At 35.3% G+C, this 22,082-nt stretch overlaps 2 protein-coding genes across 8 annotated transcripts in view; one reads left to right on the forward strand and one right to left on the reverse strand.

Annotated features, from left to right (window-relative positions):
- LOC143236986 (uncharacterized) overlaps nt 1–4,067 on the reverse strand; it is a 45,051-nt gene extending 40,984 nt beyond the window's left edge. For all 3 annotated transcript variants that reach the window (XM_076475747.1, XM_076475748.1, XM_076475746.1), the window contains exon 1: nt 3,930–4,067. The gene's annotated coding sequence lies outside the window, so the exon portion shown is untranslated. The remainder of the gene's footprint in view (nt 1–3,929) is intronic.
- The window catches only part of LOC143236985 (four and a half LIM domains protein 2-like), a 124,171-nt gene continuing 106,133 nt past the window's right edge, over nt 4,045–22,082 (forward strand). For 2 of the 5 annotated variants that reach the window (XM_076475736.1, XM_076475737.1), the window contains exon 1: nt 4,045–4,248. In XM_076475736.1, the coding sequence (XP_076331851.1) occupies nt 4,159–4,248 (90 nt within the window). In that variant the 5' untranslated portion in view covers nt 4,045–4,158. Of the gene's footprint in view, nt 4,249–16,665; nt 16,928–22,082 lie in introns of those variants that run through there. The other 3 variants (XM_076475744.1, XM_076475742.1, XM_076475741.1) reach the window with 3 other exon arrangements.

Consider the following 22,082-nt stretch of genomic DNA (forward strand, 5'->3'; position numbering starts at 1 on the left):
GAGGGAAGGCGGCTAGTCATCTCCACCCACTGTCAACTCTTGGGCTGCTCTTTTACCAACAAATAGTGGGGTTGATCGTCACATTATAATGTCCCCACGGCTGAAAGAGCGAGCATGTTTGGTGCGACGGGAATTCGAACCCGCGACTCTCAGATCACTAGTCGAGCGCCTTAACCACATTTATCTACTGGTCAGTTTCTTGTTGCTTATCCTCAAATTGGCTGTTGGTACTGAGGAGAGACTTTCATGAAACAAGAATTATACGGCGCTTTCACTCATGTAAAGTATCAAGAGAAGCATCCTGTAATCAATGGATTTATTATGTTACTATCTATTATAAATAATACGTTGAAAGGAGAGAACCCTCATCTTATAAAAGAAACTGTGAATTGTAATGTACCTTTGATCCCTATAAATAAAGAAACAAATCTCATCTATCTACTTCAGCTGATTGAATTTATTGTAAACTTTCTTTGTGAAAAGTCTCTAGATTGACTGAATTGTTAAGAAACAACAGAACAAAAATATAACTTTGAGATTACTTTATACTTTGACTGGTAAAATCAACATACACAAATCAAAAATAGGTATACTTTAACTAATAAGGGTTATTGAGAATTTTCATTGTGCCAAATTTGATTTGGATTGATGGAAATGTAAAGGAACCGTACGTCAAATTAAGTGTTTTTTGTCATATTTGACCTCTGTCTTTTTAAAATTGGAATGATGACCTATATCGAAAGAACAGAAAATGAGAAACGGGCGTAGGCTTATTATATATGTGTGTGTGTCCTCCAATCTTCTAAACGATCGTTCCAAATACAATTGTGTTTGTTGGAAAGAAGAAAAAAGAGATAATAATAAATGCAATATATTTTCTTTCTTGGGGGCGGGAGCACAAGTGTTTGGAGAAATGTAAAATGATATTTATTTCAAGTGTGACAAGAGTAAACAGAAATATTCTCTCTCGTTGAGTTCATAGTTTGCCAGCATAACGTTGCCTGTTTCTTAATCAACGGATGTACACTTGAATGATGTTTAAGTTCATCAGTGGAAGGATATTGAAACGTTTTATTTTCGTACACTTCGTAATTCGAATGTTTGCTAATCATAAAATTGATAGCTTACAAATCGAAGCACAGAAACTTATTCTTGCTGGTAATAATTAGACAGGAGCTTAAAAAGTGCGATTTAATGAGCAGTTTCTCACCTGGGTCGAGCTGGGCACGGTAATTAACGTGATCAAACTGTGAAAGGCTCGTGGCCCGTTGCTAAAGTAACGCGCTCTACACTATAATAGTGACGGTCACATCTATTTTCTCAGACAAAAGTTGGCGGTAGATGTCGAGACTAGATAGCTACCCTCAAGTCTGTCAGCTCATAATTAGGGATGGTTATACGCAGATAAACCTTTGTTTAGCATTGACGAGAATTTTGATATAAATAACTTTAATTATTTGTAATCTGTTTTTATAACACTTAACATATTTCAAGTACTTTGTATTACATTTGGGTTCAATATATCTGTGATTAGTGTACTGGACTCTAAGTCAGACAAATAACAGTCCAAGGCTCCAAACTTCACACTGTAAAATATTCTCTGAACTTCTGGACATGATACGATTTAACATGGTGGTTATTTCTGCTTATAATCACCCGAAGTAAACCTCGGAACTAACTGGGATCGCTCAGAAACAACAGTTTCTCTTTTCCTGCTCTAGACAGGAGTGATGTTGAAATGCTTGATGCTTTTACATGCATCAAATCTCTCTTGTCCAACTTTCAGCTGCTGGAGTGTTCTAAAGACGCCAGTCAGTTTTGATATTCGGTTGAAATAACCGGGTAAATCCTTGTATCGACTTATCCTGCGGGGTGCTCGGCTCTCTTTCGTCAGTAATTTAGAATGGAAGACAAGTAAACTTGAACTTTGAGTCGTTTTTCCACATTCTCTTTTAACTCTAGCCCCTTTATTTGTAAGTAATACATGTTTATATTATAAAAACATGTACAATTTTTTTTCATGTAGAGCTATAAATATTTTAGTAATTAAAATGTGTACATAGATGAAAATTGGGCGTCTGATTTTTGTCAGTTAAGTGTGAAGTGTAGTTAGTTTGCTGAAGCTATTACATGGGATATTTCAAAATGTGTATCCTGTGTACAAGTATATGTATTTACAGGAGGTTGGAGAAAAAGATAATTCTCCTTGAAACTGTTGTAATTTGTTATATATTTTATTACATAACAGAAAAAATGTGCAAAACTCTGTTTTTTTAAAAAAAACTCGACGAGATCTGTTGAAATATGATCTCAAATCTTAATGTTAACACTGGTTTTTGTAAATGACTGAACTTTTAATTATTTTAGTTATATATTCTCATAACAAGTGTTGTGCACCTGTTGTAGTTTCTTATATCTTCTCATTCTAATTAGCCTACAAAATGATCAAACAAGTTTCTCTGCAATAATCGAACGTAAAAATGAAACTCAAAATAACACAAACCAGTTTCACAAGTTAATATTTAGTCGGCATTCCCTTAGATTTTAGTACTGCTTCACGTTAACATGACATGCTTTCAATGAGTTTGTGGAGATATTCCTGAATGATTAACTACCATCACATTATAACGCCCCCACGGCTGAAAAGGCAAGAATGTTTGGTGTGACGGGGAGTCGAACCCGCGACCTTCGGACACGAATTGTCGAGTAGTTTTGCCTTTGTTAATAATATTCCAATGATTTTATGTATTTCGTTTAAATGAAGAAATACAGTATTGTTATCTCTCGTAAATAAACGACGGGTCTGCTCTTATTTTGACAGTTTATAATTTTGTATTCTCAAGATGGCTGGTATGGGTATTAAAACTTTAATGGCCAAGCGTGTTATGGCGTGCGACTCGTAATCTGAAGATCGCGGGTTCGCATCCCCGTCGCGCCAAAGATGCTCGCCCTTTCACCCGTGGGGGCGTTATAATGTTACGATCAATCCCACTATTCGTTGGTAAAAGAGTAGCCAAAGCGTTGGCGGTGGGTGGTGATGACTAGCTGCCTTCCCTCTAGTCTTACACTACTAAATTAGGGACAGCTAGTACAGATAGCCCTCGAGTAGCTTTGTGCGAAATTCAAAAACAAACAAACAAACAAACAAATTAAAACTTTAATTAAAATAAAGTACAGAACAACGTTTTGACCTTCTTATGTCATTTTCAGGTTAACAAAGAGAAAGTTTGCAAAAAATAACCTAAGATGGTCAAAACGTTGCTCTATACTTTATTTTAATAAAAGTTTTAATACACATACTAACCATCTTGAGAATACATTTTTTACTCCAAGTAGGTTTCTCGTTATCACGAATTTATAATTTTATTTCTTTTTTGAACCTAGCCTGAGGTTCTATTATTACACTAGATTTGCGAAAGAAAAAACGGTTTAGAAAACTTCTGAAATGAAACACATACACAGATATACGTTTTTTGCTAGTAACTGTTAAAATGTTCTCCAATGTTCAACGTTTATAAATCTGCCATAAACTTTAATTAAGAACTACAATTTACCAAGTGTAACAGTACAAGTACATTAACTTCCAATCAGTACTTTGAAATGGTGCTTTTGGACGTATTATTCTTGAAATTAAACCAGAAGATTTCTATTGAGAACGGTGAAAGTAGAAACTGGTAAAAAATGTAATCATATACGAATACCTGATAACTACTGATAAAATAGAAAAAAAACATTGTTAACATTGGGTGTAAACTTTTTTTTTGTTTTTTTTTCTATATATACTGTTTCTAAGGTATATTTCTTGTTTGTGTGAATATATGAATATAACACAAACATGTTAAAAGTTGAACTCATGGTCATAAAGAATGCAAGAAATTTGTAGATAAAGATTAAATTATAAAAATTTATACAGTAATCAGACAACTAACTTGTTTGTTTGTTTATCGATGAAGCCAATCCTAGAAAACGTAAGTGTAGGGGCAAAGTTTTGCACACGTCACTCGTCCAGAGGCCACTCCTACTCTGGAAGGTGAAGTCTTCTCACCAAGATGAAACACAGTCTCTTTATGCCCCGGCGGCAGGTGTGTGGACCGGCTTACGTTATTTACACTCTACGATAAAATATCGTCTTGCTTAGGACGTCCAGCGTACGTGATCATGGCCGACACAGTAACTGTCGATGTTGATCTCAGGGGCCTGAATGGCGTGGGACCATTCAAATCCCCCCAGGAAATCTTCCAAGAAACAGTAAGTAACTTTTGTTTCTTTGAGAGAGCGTTGTTCGGGTTCATTTCTGAAATATTAACAACTCGCATAAGTAATTAAAAAAATTATTGTTTATATCTAAGCACGCGACCTTGAAGAACTTTGACGTCGTTTGAATGAACTTCAGTTTCTGCTTCACTAAGGATAAAAATTGTTACCAGGGGTCTCGCATATTTGTATTTTACAAAGAGAGTGTTTAAAGAGTTGTTACCAGTCTAGATGTCGCTTGTTACATATATTCGTAACACTATTTCTAAAACCTTCTAGCTTAGTGTATTTAGATGCAAATTTTATATTATTTTAATTGTATTTACTTATATAGAATATCATAATAAACAAGCATAACTTGTGTAAGGATTAGTCTGTGAGCAAACACAGTTCGACTTTGTAACTCATGTTTATATTCCATATCTTAGTTTTAGGGTTATAATTATCTGTTGAATTTTAAATGTCAAAACACATTTTCAACTCTCACGCTGAAGCGAGTTAGTTCAAAAAACACGTGTTCAGTGGACACCATCGTTTATCATTCAAGACTTACACAAGTTACAGTCTGTGTTAACACTTGCATGTTCAGCGAACGGCTTTGTTTATCATTAAGACTAATGCAGGGTAGGAATCTAAAATAGATGCTACATTCGGAGGGAAAATTAAGTGAGTGGCGAGGTAATACTGAGAAATCCAGGGACACGTCCCACCTCAGGGAAAAGTATTGCAATTTTCACTGAAAATAATTGCATTTTGATGTTGTATGAGGTAGTTCTTACGTTTGGTATAATCTCCCACTGGGACAGCGGTAAGTCTATGGATGTACAACGCTAAAATCAGGGGTCTGATTCCTCTCAGTGGACACAGCAGACAGCACGATGTGGATTTGCTATAAAAAAACATATACATTTGACACATACATATGTATGTTTTATAAATACATGTATGTGACATTTAAGGTGTGCAATCCCCTCCTTCCCTTCGCGCATGTAATTCAAATTTGTCTTCGTAAATAGTGTTTATCGTTCAAACTAATGGTTTCTACATGTTGAATGTAAATTGTAATATTTATACTAATAATTACTTGTGTGTTTATTCTTATCTGACTTATCTGTTTATTAAATGGACTCTTAGCCGAATATTTTATTAACACTGTTTGGCTGTATGTTCACTAACCACTGGTATGGCTTCCGGTAACACATCGTGAACTACAGGACTAACAACTATTTTTTCTTAACCCCAGCTCATTCTTTAATAATACTTATTTCTCAAATAACAGTTACCGCTGCCTACCCCCGTGTATTAATTAATTATTTCAAGGGTTAACAGACTACTTATCTAAATCAACTCAGTCTTGTATGAGACTGGTCCACACCTATTTGTCACGTTGAGTCCCTTCAGATGACGTTCATAAAGCCAAGCGTTTTGTTTATTTTTGCAGTATCTGATTATAGCGTGGATCACAAATCAGGCTTTCGAGAGCCTGGGGTAATCCGCTAGCCGCGTATTGAGGACTAATGAATGTTGAAAGAAATGAAAACCCTGCGAATGTTCTTTATCTTTGTATTAAGTGAACAGTTGTACAGCACCTCTTATTCTTTTAACATTTCGTCCAGTTTCGTATCCCTGTGTTCTCATCCTTCCCAACGCTGCTGACATGGCAGAATGTTTACAAGTCTAGACCCCAACGTTAGTGGTTTGACCGGTTTTGTGGCTATATAGAGGTAACTTTGCTGTGCATGTACGTACACCAATAGAGACAAAAACAGTGTTAAAAACTTGGTATGTTAGAGAAAGGTTAACATACACTTAGTTATTGTTTGTATTACAACTTAGAAAATATGTATGATATTCCTGTTGGCAAATGAATTGCTCTAAAAATAATTATTGTTTTTCTTACTTTCTACAAAAATAAAAGCAGAAACATTCACAAAAGTAAAAACACAGACAGAAATGAAGAAAACATCAGAATATTTTATATACAGGGTGGCCCGCGAGTCACTACCCATCCATATATCTTATGTATCCAGTGTATCTGTGTGCTGTCCCTCATACTTGCTGCATAATATTATTTCACAATACGCCCTTCAAGTGTAAATGGGCTTACATCCGCCATATTTCTCTGAAAAAAGAAACAAATTTATAGTACATGCGTAATTGAATATAACATAACATATGGATGGGTAGGGACTTACGGGCCACCCTGTATGTTCTACAGCACAAAAAATGTTGTAGAAAAAGTAAATGTTCTATTTACGATCTACGGTATAAAATAATAATTGATGTAGAAAGGAAATGTTCTATATACACGTGTGTATGTGTGTGTGTGATGTGGAAGGGAACAAACTGATTTAGGCATACTATACCAGAGAAAAGTAAACTGTGGTAGAAGAGGTTAGAATGTTTTGGGTACATTTTACAGCAAATAAAAATAAAAAAAGAAGGGAAAATATTGTAGAAAAGAAAGATCGTCGTAATATGTGAACAATAAAAATAATTTAATACATCAATAGTGTCCTTTCACACCAACTCCTGAGAAAAATATAAATTTAAATTCACTCTATTTTTTCCAGAAGCTTATCGATTTTTTTGCTTAAGTTCTTACAAAGTGCTGGCCTCCACTGTTTCCGACGGCAAATAATTGAAGTCAGTTATCCAGATACAAAAATAAATTTCTCTTAATTGGAGCTTTCAAACCTCAGTCTTATGTTTTCTTACCCATTGTCTTTAGAATAATGTCCTTTATCCATTTGATCGTTGGTAATTTCGTAAACTTCAATGGTAGCACTTCTTATCTCAGTATAAACTAAGTTTAGAGATTATAATCTATTCCACAAAGATAACACTTCCATCCACAGAACCTTCTCAGTACTCGGCTTCTAAATCATTTTCAATACGCCATTGTTAGATTAGTAGGTCAACTGTATACAGTATTCAAAATACTCATAAAATTACACGGGTTTTATACTAGTGACAGATACACCACTATACCAAAATAATTTCCTTTAGTAACACCGTTCAGTAACTTCCTATTTATAGTTAAAGAACGATCCAAGATATAATAGACAATAATCCAAGCTCTGATATCTGAGGTATCCACTGGACTTCATTAATAACAACGTATTTCTTTACCTGGTACAGTTATTCTATAATCCAAGTTGACTAGTCTTTTTCCAAACTCGTTTTGGCTAATTTTCTTTGTTTGTCTTTTATGAGATGCCTCATCTAAATCTTTCTTGAAATTCTTAACTACACCCAACTCGCACCATTTCCATCATCCACGTGTCAAGTAACAAGAAAACAACAACAACACACACACAAAGAAACATACGAGTATGAATAGATCATCATTTGTTAATCCATGCTGCCCATACAATTTTTCGGTGTTTTTTTGTCATATTTAACATATTTACTAAATTGTTTTGTAAAACTTTTTTATACACGACCTACAGTGAATTGTTTGTTTGAATTTCGCGAATACTACACAAGGGATATCTGCGCTAGCCTTCCCTAATTTAGAAGTGTAAGATTAGAGAGAAGACAGTTACTCATCACTTCCCACCGCCAACTCTTGAGTTATTCTTTTACTAACGAATAGTAGGATTGACCGTAACATAATAATGCCCACATGGCTGAAAGAGCGAGCATGTTTTATGGGACGGGGATTCGAACCCGCGACTGTCAGATTATGAGTCGAATGCTCTGACCACCTGACAATTTTATAGTGAAAGAAAGTAGATTGTTGTGTAAGAGTTTAGAATGTTTGGTATACATTATCCAGACAAAATGTTGATTGTTGTAAAATTTGTATGCGTTCTACAGTTGTTTTGTTTTCTTTCTTGTGGGTGTGAAAGACAATTTTTAATATTTTCTTATGTTTTACATAAATAAGTAGATTCTTGTGAAAAAGATTTAGAATGTTATGAATTTTGTCAACAAAAGAAAATATCTATTAAAAAAGTATTAGTATATACATATTATCAGGAAAAACAAACAAATAACTAATAATCAAAGTTAATAAACTTTAAATAAATTGCTGGTTTTGCTGGATGATCTTGTAGCTAAAAAGGTGTCTGAACGACTCACTGTTTGGGGTTTCTGTTTTCAAGAACTTTGTTGTTTTATTTTGATTAATGACGCATTGATAAGTTTCCTAGAATACACTGGATATACTGGTTATGAATTAAATGACCTTAATGACTGTATTTCACTGGGTACTTTGAATTATTTAATCACGATGGAACTAGATTTATTCTTTTCTCTGTGTGCTGAGGCCCGAAAGCCACTTTTAAGTAATAAATAACGTACGATTTGTTTTATTTATTCCACTTCCAGCTTTTCGCTTCGTCTTTCTCGCACTGACGTCCTTTCATTTTATTTGTTTGTTCACTGAATATATTTTAAAAATGTGCATCACTATTTCTATGAAAGCCATATATTTATGAAATATACGTCAGAAATATTAAATAAACAAAAGATAGTACACTGTGGTTATAGGTTCTGAAATAGAAAAATACAAAATACAATAAACTTGGCCTGATGTTACTCACTTGAACTTGCTACATCTTTCACTTGAGCGAGTGTGAACAAGAAAGTGCTGAAAAGATAAACAATATTATTTTCACTGAATAATCAAAATGAACAATGTAAATTCTGTCTACTTGATGAAAAGAGAAGCTTTCACATTGATTACAATGTATAAATTCTACAAATGGCGTTTTTTACTTTGTTATGTCTGTGTTTTTCTTATTGCAAAGGCATATCGGGCTATCTACCGAGTCCATCGAGGGGAAATCGAACCCCTAATTTTAGCGTTGTAAATCCGTAAACTTACCGCTGTTCTACCGGGGGACATGTTAGTTATGTTTGGTGTTTTCACTTGCATTTTACACTCTGTTAATATGTGGGGTTTCAAGAACGTATGGTGCTGATTTATTCTTCTATAAACTATTCAGAACAAGTTATTTAAGACACTAAAATAAATAAGAATGGTGAATAGTTAATTGAATAATAGATTTGTCTTTGTATTTACGTTTTAGATCTATTTTGGTTACACACAATTCAAAACTTATAAGCGCTGAACTAACTAACACTGCACCAAATGTCTAGTTAACCAACTCCTGCATATATTCCTAACACACTCTTTGTCTAGTCTAGACTTATAGCATTCAACACTATTGGAGACACTTGTAACATGTCATAACTTTGTCTCAATAAAGTTTGAGACGTCACATGCTCATCTCGTTACGTAAAATATAGAACTCGAGTAAAATCTGAGTGTGTGTGTTTCCTTATAGAAAAGTCACATCGAGCTATCTGCTGAGTCCACTGAGGGGAATCAAACCCCTGATTTTAGCGTTGTAAATCCGTAGACTTACCGCTGTACCAGCGAGGAACACAAACGCCTGAATCAAAATATTAAAACATGGTTTATAACAATAGACTAAATCGGTTAAAAATCTCTAAAATAAATTGGTTATAAAATCTTCTTGTTGCAGAAGGGAAATAATAATGGATTATGTGTAAGGTTATTATTCTGGATATTTTTCTATAACTTTAAAATAGAGTTTATTCTTTCCAGTGTTTCTCAACCGAGGTGCTGAGAACTTCCTCTATGGATGCTACGAAATATTAACAAAATAATGTTTTCCATATGACCCATTCCTTGGGCATACCGCTGTTATTTAGGCCAAAACGTTAGGGATGTCGGGGAGACTCTTAACTATGTGTAGGGGTGTCTTGAACGAAAATGGTTGAGGAACACTTTCCTGGTAAAAAGTATTTGTTCCGCTTGAAAAGGTTTCAAATTATAGAAATATAAAATGGAAAAAAAATAGGTCCAAACTTTTTTATTTCTTTGATCAAACGCTTACAGTTACAGGTTTGTATCTCAAGAGAAAAATAAAATAATAGCATAATACTATGAAATAATTACTTTGTCACACCGTTTTTCCTGAACTATCTCATGCCTCCAGGATACGTACTGAATAGAGCTTGTCACATAAACGTTACAGTAATTTTCTTTTTCATTAGAGAAAATGAAAATAATAGTCATTTTTCTAAAAAATAACTCAATTACGATACATCACATTCTGTACATCGGTTCTTTTTGTGAAGACAGAAACAGGTTTATTCTTGTTTTCATCATCTGCCAGCTATGAAAACTGTTGAAAGAGGATCTAAATACCCTTACCCTTTTTCTACACGTTTTTCACCGATAGTTAGTATTTTCAAGTTTCATTCATAAAGTTTATGAACAAGAAAGTAATACTGATTTTGGCAAAAGTAAACAAATCTAAATAGATAAAATATAGATCCATTTGATCAGTTTAAAATTATAATGCTCTTTTCTCTCTCGAATTTTAACTAGATGCAAAATTAAACCCATAATATATAATTGTCTTTGACTTGAACCATGTTTCGCATTGCACTTTGTGTCTTGTCTTACCAAAACTTTTAATATTTTTATCATTTATTGATAAAAAGAAATTTATTTACTTTTTCTATTTAGATTACAAAATGCGCTTGTAGAAATGAAAGTAGTTTTATTGAGTCAGCAACACAGAAATTAACAAGGAAGAAAAGATGTTTTTTTTTATATACAGTAAAGGCTGCTGGTGACTCTGCTCTAATTTTTAGTGATTATAGCACATAGTCGGGTTTCATTCAAATTCTTCATTGTGAATCAAAATGTGTTAAATCTTAAATCTGCTTAAATTTCGACATTAACACAGAGCACAAGTTCGATAGGTGATAACTCGTTGTATGGGTTTAAAGTTCGACAGGTGATAACTCGTTGATTTGCACTGAAATATCTGTGGTTTTCTCTGTATTGTTTATAATGATCTCATATAAGAGTTAGTAAAATTCATGATTAATATTCGCACAAACTGATATCGAAAGCAGAACTGTCAACGAAATGTTCTATTCCTTTACTATGAAAGTTTTTAAGGACTTGACGGTCATTATCTTTCACGAGCTCGGAATGTGAATCGGAAGGTTCTTTGGTTTGCGTTCACTTATTGCAAAAAAAAAAACGCGTTTCGTACTTTGGTACCGTGAGTGGGTGTTATAAGTGACGTCAAATTACGCTATTTAGTCGAATAACGGAAGTTCATATGTTGGCAGTGGATGCTATTGACCAGTTGCCTTCTCTCGTCGAGGTCTACAATGTTCAAACAGTTTCTGTGTAGCTTCTAACAAGTGTTCTCCATAAAACTGCAAAGTTTTTGAGTAAAAAAAAAAGAAAAACTTAAACCAAACACACTAATAAAGGTATTTCAGTAAATTAAGAAAATAAAAATAATTACTTTGAAATATATATCAGTGAACGAAATTCAGCCATGTGATAGAAAACCACTTGCACTTACAAACAATTTGAGATATACGCGTATTATGTTGGCATATTATATAGCAAGTGGTTTGTCTTTCTTACTGTTGACATGCATTGAATATTTCCAAGTTATCATGTTAAATTCCTTTTTTTATGCTTCAATCTTTAATGCAAATGTTTGGAGATTGTGGCTTTTACTCCTGATGGTGTGTTTGTGTGTTTTTTCTTATAGCAAACCCACATTGGGCTATCTACTGAGCTCACTACTATTGATGGATAAATATATTTAGAAAATGTTAAATTTTTATAAGTTCGAGCTGATTTATACTTGTAGCTCACCGAGAAGTTTTTAAAAATGTTGGGGATCTATTATCTCATTTTGAGTAATAATGATAATAGGTTATTTTTAATCCATTATTTTACCACTTCATTAGACAGCAGTCTTGCAACTAAACCCTAAGTTGTGTAATAACATATGCTGCACATTTTTTTCCCCGTAAAAGGGCTGAAAACCGCCTGGAGGGGTCACCTGTTTTAACCATTTGCACCACAATACAGTAGTGTGTTATCTATCAGTCAGTCAGTAGCTACTGAAATAACGTCAGATAAGAGACGCTTAATGTTGAAATTCGTACTGTTGTGACGCAAGTTAAACATATGCTTGCCATGAATCACGAGAAGAATTATGCACTCTTTAGGTTACAGCATAGCATGACATATGAACTTCAAGCGCAAAAAGTAAAAATATTTGTTACTCTTAATTTTGTTTTTATTCACTCTTGAAACAGAACACTTTTGAGAACCCTGCGCAAGTTCCACTAGTTTAAAATGTAATAGTTACTGTCTGATTTTTAAAGTTTCAAATTACCATGTATAGAAGAGTCATCAAACGATGGCTTTGATGTTTAGACGTGATTTATTTCAGCACCAGTAGAAATTTCTTGTAACTCTGTTTTAAGTAGCACAAAAATGTTATAAAAAGTAAAGATAACAATTCTTTTATGTCAAAAACGATACGTTAAATTTGCTCTTTACACGTCTACTTGGCTTATATTGAAGACCCGGCATGGCCAGGTGGGTTAAGACACTCGACTCGTAATCCAAGGGTCGTAGGTTCGCATCCCCCTCGCACTAAACATGTTCGCCCTTTCAGCCGTTGGAGCGTTATAATGTGACGGTCAATCCCACTATTCGTTGGTAAAAGAGTACCCCAAGAGTTGGCGGTGGGTTGTGATGACTAGCTGCCTTCCCTTTAGTCTTACACTACTAAATTAGGGACGACTAGCGCAGATAGCCCTCAAGTAGCTTTGCGCGAAATTCAAAAACAAAACAAACTTATATTGAAATGTTACTAATCTTAAGATTAGTAATTAATAAAATGATACTTCCTGGATTATTCCTCGTGATTATTTGCTGAAACCTTTAAGATTATAAAGAACCTTTCTTCAGGCGTAGGATATTTTAAACTAAAACGCCTGAAGAAAAGCTGAGTCGTGAGCTTGAAAACTTGCGACATGTACCAAGTGAAGTAGCGTATAAGTGTAATTTTGATGGATTACTGTCACATTTAAAATGACACTCGAAACTTACGTTAGAAATGAATGCTTATTCAAAGACATAAAATGAATTTGGGGTCAAACAACAATGTGTCAAATTTTTAGCCACAGGAAAATGTGTAACAGCTCCAAACCCATAAATATTAGGTGAAGGGACGTAAAAAAGACACGACTATAACAACTTGGGGCGTCAGTCACACTTAGGTTTCTTTCATGTATTTTATATACAACACCACTGTTATATTATTTTGATACACGCATTCAGATTTTATAGGTCTTCAAATAAATAAAGTTAAATAGATCTAAAGAGTTTTTTTCACCATATTTCTAAATCTTCCTTATGTTTTTCTTTTGATTGCAAGTATTTGTAATATTAGATCTAAATAGTTTCGTTTATTTTTCTAAACGCAGTCTCCTTTATTTTCATTTCACGTTTTCTTCAACCTTTTATTTTCTTTTTGTAAATATTTTCTTTCAATGTAATTGTTAATATTTTGTATGTTATATAATCACAGTTTGTAAACTGAATATATTTATTACTTTAGTGCGCCATCTGACGAAGCTGTTTACAAGAAAAACAAACAGAAATATCATTATTTATATAAGTTGATTTTATTCAGGTAAAAATTACCACTATCGAAGATATAGATAGCAAGATCTACAAAACCATATAAATTTTCGTCACACACTACCTTTTGCCATGGAATTAAAAAAAAAAGTTAATATTGTCCAACTTTTCAAAACACTTTGGAGCTCTGTAAAACAAGTGTTCATTGCCTACGCCTTTATAAGTAATAAAACCTTTCTATAGCCAACATGGAATTGCAATCACGACCCTTATATCTTCTCATTAGCCCATTAAGGTTGATTTTAATTAATATTATTTAATAGATATTTACGACTGGTGTAATTTGTGTTGATTCATCCTCCTCGTTACGACACAGGTTTAGTCGTTGCCCAGCATTCAGCGAGGATTGGCAACCGGGATTTCTTAAGCATTTAGTTTAGTAAATGAAATGTAATTTGTGTTGATTCATCCTCCTCGTTACGACACAGGTTTAGTCGTTGCCCAGCATTCAGCGAGGATTGGCAACCGGGATTTCTTAAGCATTTAGTTTAGTAAATGAAATATGCAACAAATTAAGACACCATTCCATAGTAAATCTTAGCTGCGCTGATGAGGGCTGACGCAGCTAAAAAGTGTAGCACTCGTCTGTCAGTGGAATGGTTTTATTACCTAAAAAGTCAATAGTCAGAAAACATTAAACGTGATTTAATCGGGAAGTTGAACACTTTTAACCACTTTTGGAACAATCAACTAGAAGACCTGGAAACTGGAGAATTTTAACTGTTTTTACAATAACCGAGCAGAAAGCCGAGAAACTTGACAGTTTTTGCAAATTTAAGAACATTCATTTGAAAGCGAAGAAGCTAAACAGCTTTTATCACTTTCAGAACAACTGAGCAAAAAATAAAAAAATTGTTTGTTTGTTTTTTTTAATCTCGCACAAAGCTACTCGAGGGCTATCTGTGCTAGCCGTCCCTAATTTTGCAGTGTAAGACTAGAGGGAAGGCAGCTAGTCATCACCACCCACCGCCAACTCTTGGGCTACTCTTTTACCAACGAATAGTGGGATTGACCGTAACATTATAACGCCCCCACGGCTGAAAGGGTGAGCATGTTTTGCGCGACGGGGATGCGAGCCCGCGACCCTCAGATTACGAGTCGCACGCCTTAACACGCTTGGCCATGCCGGGCCAATTAAAAAATAATAAAATAAAACGGGAAGCGAGACAGCTTTAACTACCTTTGGAAAACCGGGCATAGAACTTTTGTCACTTTTAGAATAACCTATTACAAGGACGGGAATCTTGAAAACTGTAACCACTTTTGGAAAACAAAGTGGAAAGCCGAGAAGTTGTACATCTCCAACCACTTTTGGAACAACGAGTAGAGAGCCGGGAAGCTGTGCAACTTTACGATTTCAAAAGCACTGAGTAGAAAGCTGGGAAAATAAACAGCTTTTATCACTATTAAAACAACTGCGTAAAAAGACGGCAGCTTTAGCTTCTTTTAAAACAACCGAGTCAAAAATCTGAAACCATGACTTTAAACATTGTTAGAATAACTAATGAATACACAAACATCCAGCAACTGCAACGTTATTTCTTCGTTTTATTAAACACTTTATAAAAGAGTTATTGCATAACAAATGAAAAACCAAGTATTTAAAAGATTCAGTAATACTGCCCTTATTCTGACATACGAGGTCTGTTCAAAAAATACGCGGACTGGCGTCATAAAACAAAATGTACTTTATTTAGAAGTTACAGGTCTGGGACCCCTTCAAAGTACTCTCCTCCCCAACGCACAAACTTATCCCAACGGTGTTTCCACTTGTTGAAACAGTCCTGGTACGCTTCTTTTATAATGTCCTCCAGCTCTTTCGTCGCATTTGCCTTAATCTCGAGAATCGTCTCAAATCTTCTTCCTTTCAAGGGTCTTTTGAGTTTGGGGAACAAGAAAAAATCGCAAGGAGCAAGGTCAGGTGAGTAGGGGGGGGGGTAGGAAGAACAGTGATCGAGTGTTTGGCCAAAACCTCACGAGTTCTGAGGGCTGAATTTCGCAGCAACGCGGTGCATCTTCAATTTTTCGGTCAAAATCTCGTAACAAGATCCAACTGATATCCCACACTCTTCAGCAAGCTCCCTGACAGTCAGACGTCGATTTGCCCGCACCAGGGTGTTGATTTTGTCGACGTGTGGGTCGTCAGTTGACGTGGAAGGACGTCCAGGACGCTCATCATCTTCAATGGACTGTCGACCATCCTTAAAACGTTCATGCCACTTGAAACATGCCGTTCGCTTCATAGCAACATCACCGTAAACCGTGTTAAGCATAGCAAAAGTTTCAGTCGCAGATTTTCCAAGTTTAACACAAAATTTCACAGCAAGTCGTTGCTCCTTCAGGTCATTCATTCTGAAATCCGCCAAACGAAAAAATCGCACTTCACTTAAAACCGCGTAGCTAATACACAAATGAAGATATCTGCAATCGGAAAATGGCGTCGTAATCAGCTGATCTGTGCAAATCTAGCGACATCAAGCGGATTCCCCTGGAACCAACTGGACCCGCGCAATTCAAACAGTTTGAACAGCCCTCGTATAAAGTATGTAATCTACGCTACCAGATGCTACGCACCAACATTTTACTGACGTTCAGTTTTCAACGTTAAAAATAATATGTTTTCAGTTAAAAGTAACACTTTTGAAAATTAAGGGTAACGGCTTTTCTTATTAGCTGTCTTGAAGCTTTATACCTGTGTTGGCTGAAGGTATGACTACATATAAAACTTATGTTACCATAGATCCAATCGTTTTTCTCTGATGACTATACATGCAGGTTATATCAAGAAACATGGCGGCTGAAATTAGAGTGCGTTATCGGTTTGCACCGCTACTTCCGGTTTCCTCCGGAAGTTTATTGGACCGAGACTGGGTTGTTACATTGAACAATATCACTAAGTCGTGTTTCTGAACACTATATAACAGCCAGTCTTTTATGCCAAGATTTAAACTACAAATTTTACAGATTTAAATGAATCTTTCTCGTTATCTGTTTTGTTTTCGTTGACAGTTTTGTAAAATTTGCGATAAATCTTCCACAACATGGTTGACCCAGTGTTGGATAAATGTTCACATCAATAAATTTACATTTGCTTGTAGAAATTCAGAGGTGAGCTGTGACACTGAGCTCCACATGTTTGACATCGTGGATGAAGAGGTAGGATTAAATAATTAAAAATTCTGTGGTAATGCATAATTTAGCTGGTATTAATGATACTGCTAAGATAATGCACTTTTTATATTGTTATAGGCATATTGAACCTTCACTACATATATATATACGTTGTAGTCTTACCGTAACTTGTCTGATGACAAGTGCTAGTATTTCTCTGTTTCTCCAATGACACGATCTCGACACGTTGTACTTTACTGTTTTTTTCTACACTTACTGCACTTTACACATTGATATACCCTCAACCTATCGTATGTTATATATCGACGTGTTCTCCACATTGCTTGAATGTTCTGGACCTATTGCACCTTACTGACACCTTCTAAAACGACTGTACGTTACTTACATATTCTGTACCCGCTGTACCTTTCTGACATGTTCTACACCTATTGCAGCTCACAAGCATGTTCTCGACCTACTGTACTGACATTTTCCAAGCCTACTCATTTTACTTGCATGTTCTATACCTATTGCACCGTACTGGCTTGTCGTCAACTTGCTTATTGACATGTTTTAAATCTGTTTCTGCATAATAAACGTATTTTATTCCTACTTCACCTTTCTAACATTTTAAACCTAGCATATTTCATTAACCTGCTTTACATCTGCTGTACTTTTACATACTATCAGGTTATTGACTTACTGATTCGTACTTTATCGTCTTAAGGCATTGTTCTTAATGATACCAGTTAAAGTTATCTCTTAGTTTTAAATTCGTTCTAGACAGTTGAAACACACCTATTGTTGTACTTTGACCTACTGTATCTTCCTTCTTTAATTCGTCTTGACTTGCTGAAACCAATAATTTGCGGCGGGTGCTTCAAGATTACACGACCTGACAGTGTATAGACAGTTGTCCATCCTCTCGTGGATCACAGCTACAATCGTGCACCCAATAATTCTTACTTATATTTCTTTATATATTGGTTACAAAAAATTATTAAATCAGATTGTTGTTTATTTTCAACAAGATAAAATTGTTATCTTATTTGTGAACTGATTTTGATTTGTAGTTTTAAGAACTTCGTGAATCCAGTTAAAAAATGTGATACTGACTTCACGTAAGGTGGATTTAATTTTATTATACAAGAAAAAAGTTTACACGAAATGGGACTCTGCAGGTTTCGTAAGTTTAGCATAAGCCGGTTTCTAATGCTTCAGGCTGTGTTACAAAAGTGCGCTTTTCTGCTGAACCCATCATAGTAACTGTAGTTTGAGACGGAAGTTTAACATGTTGCTATGCGAACAGAACCTGCTTAGCGGGTAGAGCGAGTCATGCGTGATGTTTACAGATTTCTACGTCATCACAGCTTATCGCCTTGTTTCACAACGTGTATATTTCAACATTACGTTTCTGTTAAACAGCAATTCGGTAAGAAACTGAAACTATCCAGGTATAAGGACCTGGAAATAAACACGTGATTAGATCGGATTTTAACAAACTTGAATTACGTCATCCTAGTAATGAAACATACAATTTTTATTTTGTGGTTTGTTTATATAAGTTTTCTACGTACATAGTTTGTACTGATTAAACGGATAGAAATTAGCTGTAATACTAATAAATAACCATGACAAGTGCTAAGGCAATGCCCTTTTACATTTTCTGCTTGTTGCACTCCAGCCTCAAACATATTTACTCTCGACACCAGGAAACTGTCTTAAAAGGTTTGGTTGTTTCATTTATTATTTAAACATCCGTTACGAGAGTATGCCTTTATCCGGTATACCTGGTATTTTAACAAGCGTCATACGAACTTGTTAGTTTGCTGATATTTGTTTCGTCCCATCACGTGGGTTTAGCTTTTTAGAAAAAAAAATCCAATCTATATTTGGATAATTAATGCTGTCTCAGAAATAACGAAACAGAATATATGAAGGAGATCCGCATTTCGGACGTTCAGCTATAGTGGTTGCTTATAACACTGAAAAATGGGGTACATATCACCAAGGCTGGTTAGATAAAGGGTTTTATTGTCACTAGGCTTTTCAACTCACAGAGACCCATTCGATATAGAACCTCTATGTGCAACACATTTATAGTCATAGCTTGAGGTCCGCTAATTAGTGTGAGGCCCTTGGTTTCAGCCCGGTAAACCCATGCCTTAATCTGAGGTTGTATATCATATGGCTGTGTTGACGTTCGTCTTCGCGAATTAATAGAAAATAACATTTTGGAATCACACTAAATAATTATAGATACTATTTTAAAGTAGTGTTATACGTTAATGTAATATACCGTTTTAGCTATACACATTAAGCAACATAATAATGTATTGGTATACCTACAGTGTTTCAAGTTTTCAGGTAACAGTTGCACACTTCAGATAAAACACTAATCTTGCTACACACTGGGTGACACATTTATCTAGCAGCAGTCTTCAGGTAATAGGTTGATTCAAGTACTTCAAGTAAAACCAGATGTAGCTGGGGGGAGGGGGTAAGTGAGCCCCATTGAAAAAAATCTAGACAAATTGATCACATATTAATTTTCAGCTTTGATATATTATAAACATTATTATATTGATTTGTTTTAATTACCATTTTATTATAAATTTAAATAAATAAAAATGTTTTAATTAATGACACACTTAACATTTTCTGCCCTTCTCCCCGAGTGGAAAACATGGCTACCCCCACTGGATAAAAATCTTGTTTCCTACTTCTGGTAACAAACTTCAAGTAATACATTGAACTAACTACACATTTCAGGTAATTTATTGATCCAGCTACCTATTTCATATAACACAGTAATCTTACTACACTCTTGAGGTAGAAAAAATAACTTATAAGGTTAACACATTGACCCATTACAACTAAAACATTGAGTTAGTGCATTTACCCATCTATGCAGTTCAGTTGATCATAACACTTTTTTCAGTTAATAAACTGGTGTAGCTGCACTATTTAGGTAACACTTTAACTAAACTAAATTTTTTCGGCAACATCTATCACTTTTGTGGTCAGCCTCTTCAGGAGTTGTGTCAATTTTGGGTTTTAAATTTGTGTAAGGTGTTACTGACCCGAAAAAGCACTTCAAGCCAAAGCTCACAGAAATGTGACGAAAGGGAAGTTAAGGTACACTGATAAAATGAAATGACTACTGATGATACACATATTTTAATAAAATTTAGTAAGTGTCCACAAATTCCAAAAACACTGTTATATCTATTAGCTTATAATAACCCATTGGTCAATCTGTGTACTCAAGGCAAAAAACAGAAACAGACAAACAGCACTTATCGATACACAGTATCGCAACAACCAAGCCATAAGATTTAGGTAACACAAAAATCAACCAACAAACCGTAGGTTACAAATTAGCTTGCTACACATTAATAAAGTAGCGTATTGATTTAGTTGCAAAGAGTGATTTATTTATACATGGGAAAAACTAATTAAATGCATTATACAGTTAACATGCTGCTACGCAATTCACGTTGTATTGCTATCTAGCTATACTACCTTAGGCAACAAACTGAACTAATTAAACACTGTAAGACATTACTACACACTCCGTAGTGATCTAGCTGTACTACCTTAGATAACAAACTGAACTAGTTACATACTGTGATTGAGATGTTGCTACAAACACCAAGTAGCATGGTGCTATAGGTAAACTACTTTAGGCACTAGACGCCTAAGTATTATTAATATTTCGTGTCTTAAAAGTTGTATTTGTTGTTCAACGAGATTATTTGAGTTACAAATTTAAAGAGCTAATGGTGTGTCAACGTGTAACTGATTAAAATGTTATATTAAAACCCTCTAACAATGGTTTCCTTTTATTTGCTCTTTCACAGTTTTATCATTCTTTACTAAGTTATATGACACGTTTGAGGACTGATAACTCCAAAATTCTGAATACTGTTTCCCGTTGTACAAAGTACTATTCACTCTGGGCCCGGCATGGCTAAGCGTGTTAAGGCGTTCGACACGTAATCTGAAGGTCGCGGGTTCGAATCCCGGTCGCACCAAACATGCTCGCCCTTTCAGCCGTGGGGGCGTTATAATGTGACGGTCAATCCCACTATTCGTTGGTAAAAGAGTAGCCCAAGAGTTGGCGGTGGGTGGTGATGACTAGCTGCCTTCCCTCTAGTGTTACACTGCTAAATTAGGGACGGCTAGCACAGATAGCCCTCGAGTAGATTTGCGCGAAATTCAAAAACAAACAAACAAAACTATTCACTCTTCATAGGTTTATTTATTGGCTGCCAGGATTACTTAAAACAATCAACGCAGACACATAACGTCTGATCAACACGTCAGAACGAAAACTTTTGTCATATACATGGTTGCTTGACTCCGACTCTTACCTCATTTTCTGTTTTCTTCTCTTTTTTTGCAATCTGTTCAAAATGGGTACAGAATGTTGAACTTCGTTCGAATCTATAATTTCACTAGCCTAAGGAAACTATGTGATGTAGGTTATTGGCAAAGTCATTGATCGTTACTTGGCTTGCGATTTACGTGATGACTTTCGGCTACCAATACAATAAAGTTCGTGGTTGTGTTTTTTGTACGATGTGGATACGAAAAGTAATTTCACCCATTTGAATGTGTAGTAATGTAATGCAATGTAAAATAGATGTGGAAGAGCAGTTCATTATGTAGGTATTAATAAATCATTTCTAGTAATGTTTGCTTCTAGTTATTGTTGGTGCCTTTAGCGATAATCTAATCCTGTTCGTAGCCTACACCAGGTACACCGTACAGGTAGCTCGTATTGGTGGCATTAGCAAGAACTGTTGGTGAACTACTCCAGGTACATCGTACAGGTAGCTCGTATTGGTGGCATTAGCAAGGACTGTTGGTGAACTACTCCAGGTACATCGTACAGGTAGCTCGTATTGGTGGCATTAGCAAGGACTGTTGGTGAACTACTCCAGGTACATCGTACAGGTAGCTCGTATTGGTGGCATTAGCAAGGACTGCTGGTGAACTACTCCAGGTACATCGTACAGGTAGCTCGTATTGGTGGCATTAGCAAGGACTGTTGGTGAACTACTCCAGGTACACTCGTATTGGTGGCATTAGGGACTGCTGGTGAACTACTCCAGGTACATCGTCAGTAGCTTATTAGTGGCATTAGCAAGAACTGTTGGTGAACTACTCCAGGTACACCGTACAGGTAGCTCGT

This window comes from Tachypleus tridentatus, chromosome 13, assembly GCF_004210375.1.
Source record: "Tachypleus tridentatus isolate NWPU-2018 chromosome 13, ASM421037v1, whole genome shotgun sequence".
In the NCBI taxonomy this organism is placed as follows: Eukaryota; Metazoa; Arthropoda; class Merostomata; order Xiphosura; family Limulidae; genus Tachypleus; species Tachypleus tridentatus.